Source organism: Alligator sinensis, unplaced genomic scaffold (genome assembly GCF_000455745.1).
Source record: "Alligator sinensis unplaced genomic scaffold, ASM45574v1 scaffold451_1, whole genome shotgun sequence".
In the NCBI taxonomy this organism is placed as follows: domain Eukaryota; kingdom Metazoa; phylum Chordata; order Crocodylia; family Alligatoridae; genus Alligator; species Alligator sinensis.
The window spans coordinates 836,929-848,522 of NW_005842097.1; the positions used below are offsets into that span (position 1 = coordinate 836,929).

Sequence of the window (11,594 nt, forward strand, 5' to 3'; positions counted from 1 at the left end):
CCCCCCTTCCTTATTTGGCTTCAAATCGAGAAGGTTCCAGAGCACAGCGTGGAACTGCCACTTTCCAAGTTGATCCCTGGATCAGTATTCATTAAACGGAATCTATATATGCATTTTTTTTTCAGTGCTCTCTTCAATGATCTTAAAAATTGGTAGACCTGGCACTTGCTTTACCTAAATAGCTTTCCAAGAAATGTAGGAAAGAGGATCACGTTTATCATGTTCTCCACCACTTGTGTTTACCAGTGTGATCTGTTCTCTCCCACTTCTTCTAAGGTACGTTTCAGAAGATACACTGCAGCATGAAGTCCCCCTACGTTCACCCAGACTGTCTGACTCTTTCGCCATAAGCGTCCCATTCCTGACAAGGCCTATGTGCAAAAAAGAAGACAATTAGTATTGGTGGAGCTAGTTCTGAAACTTATGATTAAGGTTGCTTAACATTGTCTATTATAAGCCTTTTATTCAATAACCAAAGTGACTATTCAAGGCTAAAACTTTCCATAAAATTTTCTCTCTGCCTCTAAAAACTAGGATTAAGTCTCTGAAAGCCCTTCAGCCTTTTCAAAGAGTGAGGTGAAGTGAACTTGACAGTTTTACCAATGTTAAATTTTCTAAGTTTTTCCCACGCCTTTCTTTGAAAAGCTCTAACATTTCCATGTTTTGGGACAGGAATTCAAATGTCAAAAAATGTTAAGGTTGCCTTTTACATGTACTTATTTTGCTAGTTTTTGATGACATAAGTGTGCACTGTTTTACTGAGACCCGTAGCTCATTCTCTGTATAAGATGGGCAGTGAAGTAGGAAGAAGGCTGCAAGAACACAAAGCATATTCTAATTTTTTAAACATTACATTCGGACTTAAGAGACCTGTTTCAGGCTTTGCTGGGCTTCCTATGTGTTGTTTGATTAGACTCCCTTAAAGCATGTACTCAATGAAACTGAATTAACGTGGCATAAGCAATTCTGCTATTTCCTAACTTTGTGCTTGACTCTGCAACCTAGATGTAATTTACTATTTAACATGTATTCCAAGTTTAAAACCACACTGATCTGCCTTAATTTCAGGGGTCCTTTTAGTGCACAAATAACTGTACTTACAAGTGCTCTGCTAGGCCATCTGAAGTTGAATATCACACACCATGTATTCCATTACACCAATTCACTTTGCTTCCTACATCTGCTCACCTTCGTGTTAGGGACATTCAGAACATGGAGCAAAACGCAGTTGTTTTCCTTAGTTTTTTTCTTGGGGAGGAGTAACGAGCTGAATAATGTGTGTATCTGGGACTGAAGTTTGGGAACTGGAAAGGCTTCACCCCCTCTCTCTGAAGGATACTATGTATATATGATACATTACAATCTGCCTGGCAACTGACTCCCCAGCCCAGCCCCAGGCTTGTTTACTTTTCATTCCATCCAGGAAGAGCACACACCAACTGCTGAAGCTTCCTTAGCCTGACGAAGGATTTTTGAACCCGAAAGCTTGCTTAATAACTATTCTCCAACCATTTGGGTTGGTCTAATAAAAGATATCAAATTCACCCAAGGAACCTTGTCTGCCTATGTATATATGATAAACTCACCATCCCCAGCAGAGCACACTGCACTGTACTGCATTGCTCTGGGTTGCCTCTTGAACCAGAAGCCATGTAGCTGCTACTGTAGCGGCCTCATTTAGTTTAGGGACATGCTAATCATTCAGTAGAGCTATTTACCACGCCTTCTGTGCTAAGTGGTGGCAGTTACACCACTTCTGGTTCAGGTGGCCTACAAAAACTAGTGCAGCATTCTTGAGGGCCCTATCTCCAATGATGGTGAGCTTACAATGTAGACACGGACAGTTTTTTCTAGCGTTGTTTCAACATGTTTCAATTAATCTTTTTGCTTTTAATGTTGGCACGTGCTTACATGTTTGATAGAAGAGAGCTGAATTATGTCAGGTGGATTTTTCTAAGGTTTTACTAAAAATTCAGATTTGACCCATGAAGCATCAGAATCTCTAGACAGGTGGTAAACAGTCAAAGCAGGAAATGCTGTATATTGGCTATAGTTTTATTAAGTTACATGGATAAACTTAAGTCTAATTCATTTCTGAAATTTATTTAGATAGCAAAAAACCCACGTCTCAGAAAATGATCTGAGCCTCTACTGTGGGGAAAAAAAACCTCGCATGTTTTTCGGTGGAACATTTTTAATTCAAGTACTGTTTTATTTTTAGTGCTGTTCTAGGTCTAGTACATAACTTGATTTTTCTGCATCTTTGGAGATGTTTTATGACCATCAAAATCATGATTAATGCCTAAAATGAACGAAATGGTGTACCTTAGCAAAGCACTTCTTGTCCTGAGTAAGTAGTACGGCTCTGCCTGTCCCAGGTCTGCAGATCCGACTCATTTCCTTAAGGCAGGCTGGATAGAGATCCCAGTTTTTCTTCTTAGATCCTATCCTAGAATGAAAATTTGGATCAATATAGTAAATGTGCCTATGAAGTACAGTTGAAAATAGTTAATTTTCACTTAGCATGAGTTAAGTTGTTCACGATCATTTTTACTACTTGTTTCCACCTACACCTCTCATGTATCAGTTTGGCTCCACTGGACTCATCGAGTAAAGGCAAGAAAAGGAGGTGAATCTTAACGTCATATAGCCATACGCATTAAGGAAATAATGGTTTTTACTGTTTAGTATAATGAATCGGAGCATCCTATAAAACCCTCAAACACGTCTGATATTCAAAATATATCAAAGAACCAAAGAAAACTGAAAGCCTTTTTAGAACGTGTAAAACTGCTGAATTGATTAGTTTGAAAATATATAACAAATCATTTTACTTCATCAGTCAAGAGTGAATCTGCAACGTTGTCATAATTCTCAGTATTTGTGTATCTTTGAAGCACGTACAAAGTTAAAGATTCCAGAAATTCTAACAGATATTAAGCTTTAGCAGCAATAACAACAGTTGTTCAAATATAGCTTAAAAAAACAAAACAAAAAAACCACAAAAAAACATACAGAGAAATTATGATTCTCACCTCTTTCCAAATGGCATGTCTGTCACAATAACATCCACAGATCCAGTCCTCAAAGGGAGACTGCAAATATCCCACTGGACGGTATCAAGGGATACACCCCAGGAAGTACTACTGCAAGTGCAAAGGTATTCATTTCAAGTGTGATCTATTATTTCAAACATTTTTTTCCAACTCAAATGCCCTTGGCATCATAATGTAATAGGACAATATGGAAAACCAAATGAAGCAAGTTTCTGAAAAATAGATTTCTTAATACAAAGAGTTGTGACCATCCCTTTTTACACTTTTCCTACCTTTCTTGATTCTGATTTTTCTTTAGTAGAGAGCAGATGTTACTTGCTATTCTCTTCATAGCCTGTGGGTTGTTATCACCAGCAATATGGAAACAGTTCGGCCACTCAGTAGCTCCCTGAAAACAAAAGAAGCTATGATAGAAGTCTGTTAAACTTGAATTGGTGGATTAAGAAAAAAGTTTGGAAAACTACCTGCACATCGGAAAACAACGCAAAACAATTACAAATAGACTTCAACAGCTTAAAAATTCCTATTGTATATGTATTTCAGAAATCAGAGCTCTTCAGGGGGCTGACAAGACTGACATTTAGCTACTTCCTGCTATGTCTTGCATGAAGAAGGTGCAACCATTTAGGAAAAGTATATTTGTAATTAAATTTAAATATCTTTCTTTGATATTTGGCTATTGGAACTGCAGAATACTAGTGAAAAAGTCTGCATGTAATCTACTGCTGTGAAGTATGCAGGATTTGGTGAGACTTGCTTTTAGGTGAGGCTACAGCCTAGCTAGGTTTTCTTTTTAAGCTAAAAACCCAGAAATTAAAAACAAAGGAAGAATTACCTCTATTGGTATCGCACCTGTTCCACACATTGGATCAACTATTATGTCACTTGGCTGAGCATCACAGAGTCTAAACAGAGAAGGAAGAAATGTTCATGAAAAGTCTTAACAGCAGTTTCTACAGAGACATTAAACTAAACTACTATTTAAACAATTCAAATTCTACCATTCCTACAAGAAGAGCAGACTTGAATAACCATTTGTAAACAATGTTCAGATTTTATGTACAGTGGGCACGTGCCCCTGTTTCTGTGCCGTCATTTAAAGGAAACGCTAAATGACATCACAGTAACAGCCGTTACTGCACTGTGCCATCAACGCAGTTATTTTTAGTTGCTACTTCACCATAGCCACACACTATAGCAAAGGAGTGCATCACTATGGCATAGCTGTGGTGTCATGGATTGTGCCTGCCGATGCTATGTCGTAGGGCTTTGCTACAATGACATAGTGGGTGCTTCTACACGAGATGCTGACGGGGAAATATTAAAATATTTTGATGGACGGCATAAAAATGTTTGAAAATTGTTATGGTCAATGCAAAACATACACTTGCCTGGCCTTATATTTAAGAAACCATCAAACCCATCATTGTGACTATTAGTAACTACAAAATATTTGTGATATCTGAGCTCTTTATTTAAAGTTAATAAAAAGGGCTAATCAGGAAAAAATGACCAAGAAAACAAAAAAAACCCCAAACCACAAACAAGTATGCACGTGTATCAGGAGCTAACCGGATTTAGTTTCCAGAATATTACACGGGAATTTAGAAATAATCCATAACTACCTGTACTGACCTGAGCATCCCATAGGCAAGAGTAGATCGAAGAGTTGTGGGTCCAAAATGTGTAATATTTCTTCTGTGAAGACTCTCTTCAGTTAATGCAATGCCCACAACCACTTCATTATTATGAATGTTTAAGAGGACCTGGAATGAATTTTGAACAACTGAATGCATTCATGGAAAAAAAGTTTTGCAGTAAGTAACATTTCAGCAACTGAGTCTAATTTTTTCCTCAGACATGGTATATTTTCTACCCTATTTTCCAAAGTGTCCTAAACATTCTCTTTGTGCTGTCCTAAGTTTATAGGTAGGAAAAGGAAACAGAGACAGGGTAAATCATCATAGTCCTAGGACATCAGACTGGCAATAAATACCACTAGTTCAGGTTCCCTGAACTACAGAGAAAACTACAGACAACACTGAAAACGCCTTAACGATATAGAGCTGGACACCTAGAGATTCACAAGACAAATTCACTGTATCTGTCAGCTTTTCCTCCATACAAAAGCCTGCCGGATCTCCTTTACAAATCTTCACCCTCCCCATAAATGAGAAACCTCACGTTAAAAATAACTGCTCACTGCCTTCTGTCCTGGTCAAGTATGTGTGAACATACCATACCATTAACTGAAAAGCAGGTTTGTGGTCAAACAATCTCATACAGATATAAAACACATTGGATTAAACCAAGATGCATTAAGGCCACAACATACAGCAGGGGTTTAGGTTGTAGCCGTGTTGGTCTAAGGACATAGGCCGACAAGGTTCCTTGGGTGTATTTGATATTTTTTATTAGACCAACCCAAATGGTTGGAGAATAGTTATTAAGCAAGCTTTCGGGTTCAAAAACCCTTCGTCAGGCTAAGGACAACATACAGCAGCACTCCCATTTAAGCTAAGCATGTAACTACGTGTAAGTGGGTATTTCTGAAGTCTCTGGTGTGTAATACCTCCACATCAAAGTTGGTCATGTCAGCCTTCCACTGGAAATGTTCTTGCACTGCTCCGCCAAAGTCTCTTGCTGCATCATTTGATGTAAAATTATGTTTGTCACCAGCTCTATTGCATGTAACACGGAACTTCAGCACTGGGGCTTCATTTTCAGATTCCTTGCAGTTACCAGCTCCATTTTCACTTCCAGCAGTAGCGAGGAATTCATCTTTAGCATCAGATTGTTTGCCGTTATCTACCGAGATAATGGCCTGGGTCTCCTGTCCGCCAGCAGATTCCAAACCTAAAGCATTTTGTGCCTGATCATCTGACTCCTTATCAGCAACTTTTGTATCTGTTTTCTCCTCCCCTTCTCCATCACTCAAGTTTTCTTTGCTTGCGCTACCCTGTGGGTTCTGTTTTTTACGTTTTGTCTTTTTCTTCTTTAGGTTGGTGTTTAGCTTCCATACTTTCAAAGGGTCTGTCCAAGGCAGTTGTTTAACCAGGTCTTCCAAATCCTTTAGAGACTCTTCCTTTAAAAGATTCAAAAAAGTCATTCTGTTTGGCATTCTTTTAATGGTAAACCTTCCCTTTTCTAAAATCACCTTACCAACCAGATATACTTTTTTTTTTAATCTAATGCATATTGTAAACACTCATATCTTATCTGCCATACATAGTATCATAACTGATAATGGAACTGTACTCTAAGGCCGCATCCACATGAGCAGGGCCATGCGTTTGCAGCAGCGCAAAGTTGTGCCACTACTTTGTGCTGCAGTGCATGTCCCTTGCTCATGTGGTTTGCAGCAGGGCCCATTGTTCCACTGCTCCATGTGCTGCAGCAGGGGCTGGCTAGGGCACAGGCTGCCTCTGGCCAGGGGTTAGCCAGCAAGCATCCCCCTACACTGAGGCACCCGGTACCCCAGCCAGCCGGGGAGTGGCACATAGAGATGGAGGGTGCTGGCAGTCCTGGGCTGTTTGCTTCCCTGTCTGGAGGCACACTGCCCCAATGAGCCAGGGAGTGGCTGGCTGGGGTGCAGGGTGCCTCAGGGCAGGGGCTCCACAGTGCACTGAGACAAGGGAGCAGGCAGCCCACTCCCCAGGTGGCTGGGGCACAGGGTGCTTCAGTGTGGAGGATGCCTGCCACCCCTGCATCACATGGAGCAGTGTGACAGTGTGTACCATTGCAAAACACACAAGCAGGGGTGTGCACTGCAGCTCTCCCATCTCCGCGTTTCTCCTGGCACACAGCACTTTGGCATGCTTGGTGCTGCCTTTTTTTCCAGGGTTTTTTTTTTTGCTACCTGGAAATCCTGATAGTAAATTTTGCCCCAGCACTGCTAATTAGCAGGCACCGTGCATAGCTTAATATGCAACATGTGTGGTTTGTGGTGCCACAAACTGCACATGCCTGCATGTCTGGATCTGGCTTAAGAGTCCCAGGAGCACCAGAATACTTAATAATTTATCTTGGTAGATGTTATGGTTAATCTTAATTTAAAAGACTAAGGACATGGTATATTCTGGTCACCTCCATATGAACTGCAGCATCCCATTTTCTCCACATCTGAATTTTCCTAAGAAACACCTGCAACTGATATGTGTTATACTGCATTGTTGCACATATATGCTACACTGTATTGGTGTTCTTTGATTTGAACAAATGTTTAAGAGAAATCTGGCAAGGGGCAGGGGGGAAATAAAAAATAATTCTGCCCAGAAGACTCAAAACACTTCTAAGTCTAATTTTACATTAAAACAAAACAAAAAACAAGCTCCACACAATCTTTCAGGAATTCCATGCTTAGTAATAATTAAAAAAAAAAAAAAAAAAAAAAAAAAAAATCACACCTGCCTGAAAATCCAGGTACAAAGTTAGCTCACCTTGGTTTCTTTAAACTGGTAATCTGTAAACTCTTTCACAACAACAAATAAGTTATCCACCGATCTTAACTGATGAACCTAAAAAAAAAAATGGAAACAAACATGGCATGTTCCTGGTATTTGTAAATACCTGTAATTAAAATTTCATTCAGTTACATTTCAAATTAAGATAGCTGGATAGCTATACCTCACTGAAGTCTGAATGCTTTAATATTACAGAGATAAGCTTCTGGTTTCTTTTTCACTCCTTTTTGTGTGCACACACCTAGCTTCTTTTTAGTACGTGTGGTCACCAAGACTGAAGTAGAACAAGGAGAGTAATTCCTTTTCTTAAAGTTATTTTGCTTTTGACTTCATCTAGTGTTACAAAAGCAACCCCCCCCCCAAAAAAAACAACCTGAACTCAGCTCTTGAACAGTGGCAGAGACAAATTGTTTAAAACATATTTATACATAAAATTGTATGTAAATATGCTACAAGCATATAAAACATAAATTGTTATTTATAACAAGAATAATTTGCCAATAATGGGAAGGCTTACAGTTAGTTGCAATTTGCCTTCTGTTTTTAGGTAAAAAGGCCAAATGAAGACAAAGAATCAGGATACAGTTTTGTGGTTTGTTTGTTTTTTTAAGAGATGCTTAGAAGTTGTATAGTTTGCTGTTTAAGAGCCAGCCCATTGAAACCCAGAGACCTCTGCGTGTCATGAAATGCTAGACATTTTTCCTTAGGTCTGTGCTGCATGCTATACCAGCATTTACTGCTCAGACCTGAGGGAGAATGTCCTGCATTGGAAAGCTGGTCTAACTCTTTCTCAACTATGCAGCTGGTCCAATAAAAGATCTTACCCTAAGTCTTGCCTCTCCCAGCCTTCTGCGACATACACAGGTCTCTGGGTCTGAACAGGCTGCCTCTTGCAGCTTGCCAGGAAATGCAGCCATAAGAACATGAGCATTGGCGTTTCCCAAGTCAGACTGGGTCCATCTCAATCAGTCTCGTGTTGCACAGTCTGGCGTGCTCTACTCGGTGTCCCCCCTAGCACACTGGTTTTAAACCTCTGACTATCGCTCCCATCCCTGTTATGTCTTTAGCGGTCCCAGGCAATCTGTTGCCTATCCAGTGGCCTCCCTTCCTAAGCCAGGCGTACAGCGTTTTGTGGTGGGCCTTGGCCAGGGTCAACTAAGAGGCCTGTGTTCCCCCACTTGGTGCACTCGTTTTGAACCTACGACCCTCGCCTTTGCTGTTTATTTATCCCGAGGAATCAACTGCTGTGTCCTCAGTGATCTCTTCCGGCTTATAGTTACGGGTCTATCTAAACCAGGGTGGAAGCTTGCAGTGCAGCAAATCTCACATCCCCCCCCCGCACCCCGGGGCTGAGTGGAGAGGGAAAAACCTCCCTCACCATCAACTGTCCCTCGGCCACTCCGTGGCTGTGAGGGAGAAGTGCGGTAACATGAGTGACATTAAAGTCTCGCTGCACCAGAGGATCAGGTAGGTCCCTGCTTGCTGGGCCTGGGCCTAGGCCGGGGGCGGTGAAATGGTGGATCCAGCCGGACTCAGCCCCGGCCGGTTTCCATGGAGACCCCGAGAGCAGCGCGGGGCCTGGGTTCCCATGGAGGCGGGCGCGGAGCTGCTCGGGGGCGGGGACCTGGCGGCTCTGCCCCTCGCAGCGGGGCCCCTCCCTCCCCGCGCACCTGCGCCAGGGCCTCGGCGGCGACGGCGAAGTAGATCTTGCCGCGGTCACGGCGCACGCTGCAGCGCGAGCCCAGCTTCTCCTCCACCTCGGCGGCCGCCGTCAGCTCGAAGCCCGTGGGCACGGTGGCGCCGATGGTGACCGCGGCCGCGGCCTCCTCCGCCTCGCACATGGCAACGGCGGCCGTCGGACCTCGTTTCCGGGAAGCAAACGTCGACCCGGACGCCTTTGCTGCCACTTCTGGTTCCGGCGGAAGCACGTCTGGGTGCCAAGCTGGGGCAACTGCGCAGAGCCTGGGGCGGGCCGCGACCACTGCGGGCTTTGCCACAGCGCCCTCTAGCGCGGCGCCCCGAGGCTGCAGAGCCCGTGGCAGGGGTCGGGTGTGGCCGGGAGGGCGCGACGCTGGCCCGGGGCAGCCGCACCGCGGGGTAACAGCTCCCCTCGTGGGAAAGTTTTCCAATGCTTTATTTTTCCGTGGGAAATTTCCCATTTCTAAAAATTCATTGTTTCATAAACTCCATTAGTAATAATGAATGGATGCTGATACAACATTAGGCAAACTTGGCAGTTTCAAAGTCGTAATTGATGTTTTCAGGTGATTGTCGCTAGGGAGTGTGCGAGAGAGTACACAGATGTTTTACTGATGTGTAAGCAGGACGTACATACACTCACATAATAATCCACACCAAAAATCAAATTATGAATTCACCCAGTCCGCCGTGCGGGTCAAATCAAAACCAAAGCGCGGCATATCACGCTCAGGTTTTCGGGTCTGCTAAAATTACTGTCTCAACAGCCTTCGGTGCCTTTGGTTTTTTTCTTAAATTGAAACAAACAACGTAAGGGAAGAACATGCTATTGAGCGTTGTCTTTACATTTTTACAAGTATTCCTATGAAAATAATTTATTTCCACATAAAGCTTTGAATTTATTTCAATATAACATTTAAACCACATTAAGTGTGCTGTATTTAATTTTTTTTTCCTAATCAAATATTTCAGTTCAAATATTTGTGGCTATTGGGACAAAAAATTTACATGGGGGTATTTTTAGTTTTGTTTGCTAACTAGAAAGTAAAAAAAAACACGCTAAATCAGATCATGCTCTATTTAGGGCTTTGGAAAATTTTCCCGAAAACCCACATCTCTGGGAATAAGGACTGGAGAAAGAATAGGAACAATGTGACTGAGAATGCGAATAATGTGAGTGGGACGTTGCAAAGCAGGGGGGGTGGCCCACGACACGTGTGCATGGGCGGCCTTGTGTGTGGGGCAGGCGGCCTAGCGGCAGACAGAGCAGGGAGCAACAAGCAGAGCAGCAGACTGCAGGGAACCCCCCCAGCCTGAAGCAGAAAGTAGAGCAGCAGATCATGCAGGGAGCATAGAGCTTGAAGCAGAAAGAGCAGCAGGCTGGGCAGGGAGCACGGAGTATGGAGCAGAAAGCAGAGCAGGCAGGGAGCACAAAGCTTGAAGCAGAAAGCAGAGCAGCAAGCTGGGCAGGGAGCACTGAGCCTGAAGCAGGAGGAGCAGCAGAGCGGGCAGGGGAAGGGGGTGGGCATGGCACTGGGGGAAGGTGCGGGGCTCATGGTGGCTCACCTGCCAAAAAGTTTGGCCCCACTGCTCCAAAGCCGTGAGCGCCGCAGCATCCTTCAGAGGATTCATTCTCCTGTAACCCAGCATCTCTACTGGGAGTAGCAATATCCATTTCTTGTGCGTCATTTCTGGATGCAGGGATAAACGTGCTGTGTTAGTGCATGAGACTAAGCCAGGTCTTGAAGGCATGCTGATAGTCAAGGCTGACCAGGGTCGGGTGGCTTCGGTGGCTATCATATTAGCTTATCCATATTATTAAGGGAAGAAGAACCTTCAATCATTTTTGGTGAGGTGTTCCATCCTGCCGTCAGACAAACAGGTTAAATGCCACCTCAGTGGCAGTGGCAGCCACCATTAGTTATCAGGCAGGGAGATGATTATCCTTCACAAGAGTCATTGGAGAATTGGGCTAGCATTTATCACTTCAGCTACAAAATCAGTTCAGAGATGGATGAGAGGGGTAAGCGTTTCTTTTAATACTGAGCATTACAGTTTTCATGCTTGCTTTTTACCAAGATAGCATACTGTTTGGCTGAGCATTTGTCAGATAGATCGAACTAGATTTTTTGACAGAATATTTTGGCAGGCTGACTTGTCCAGTCAATTTATTGTTCATTCATAGGGGATGGGATCTTTGTTACACATTAAACACAATTGACTTAAAATAAAGTCTTAAAAAAATGACTTGTTTTTAAAGTAATCCAGATCTTCCTAATGATACTAAGAAACCACTCAGGTGCTTGCCTGATGAGTTTTGCTCATGTCCTCAGGATGAAACCAGGTGTGGAGTTAGGAAGGGATTTTCCTCCAGGAA

At 42.9% G+C, this 11,594-nt stretch overlaps 1 protein-coding gene across 1 annotated transcript; it reads right to left on the reverse strand.

The window, feature by feature from the left end:
- Positions 1-6: 6 nt before the first annotated feature.
- On the reverse strand, positions 7-9,433 carry THUMPD3 (THUMP domain containing 3). Its single transcript, XM_006024155.3, has 9 exons — positions 9,190-9,433; positions 7,496-7,573; positions 5,629-6,141; positions 4,692-4,822; positions 3,892-3,961; positions 3,329-3,444; positions 3,036-3,146; positions 2,326-2,449; positions 7-371 (listed from the first exon to the last, which is right to left on the reverse strand). Exons 1-9 carry the CDS (start codon positions 9,358-9,360, stop codon positions 240-242), a joined length of 1,446 nt encoding a protein of 481 aa, XP_006024217.1. The 5' UTR covers positions 9,361-9,433; the 3' UTR covers positions 7-239.
- Between the last annotated feature and the right edge of the window lie 2,161 nt (positions 9,434-11,594).

Excerpts from the sequence above, each read along its gene's own strand:
- THUMPD3 (XM_006024155.3), bottom strand. The coding sequence starts at position 9,360 with ATGTGCGAGGCGGAGGAGGCCGCGGCCGCGGTCACCATCGGCGCCACC. Across the intron at positions 7,574-9,189 it reads CCGCCGAGGCCCTGGCGCAG|GTTCATCAGTTAAGATCGGT; the intron begins GTGCGCGGGGAG and ends TTTTTTTTTTAG. Across the intron at positions 3,445-3,891 it reads CAGGTGCGATACCAATAGAG|GGAGCTACTGAGTGGCCGAA; the intron begins GTAATTCTTCCT and ends TTTTGTTTTCAG.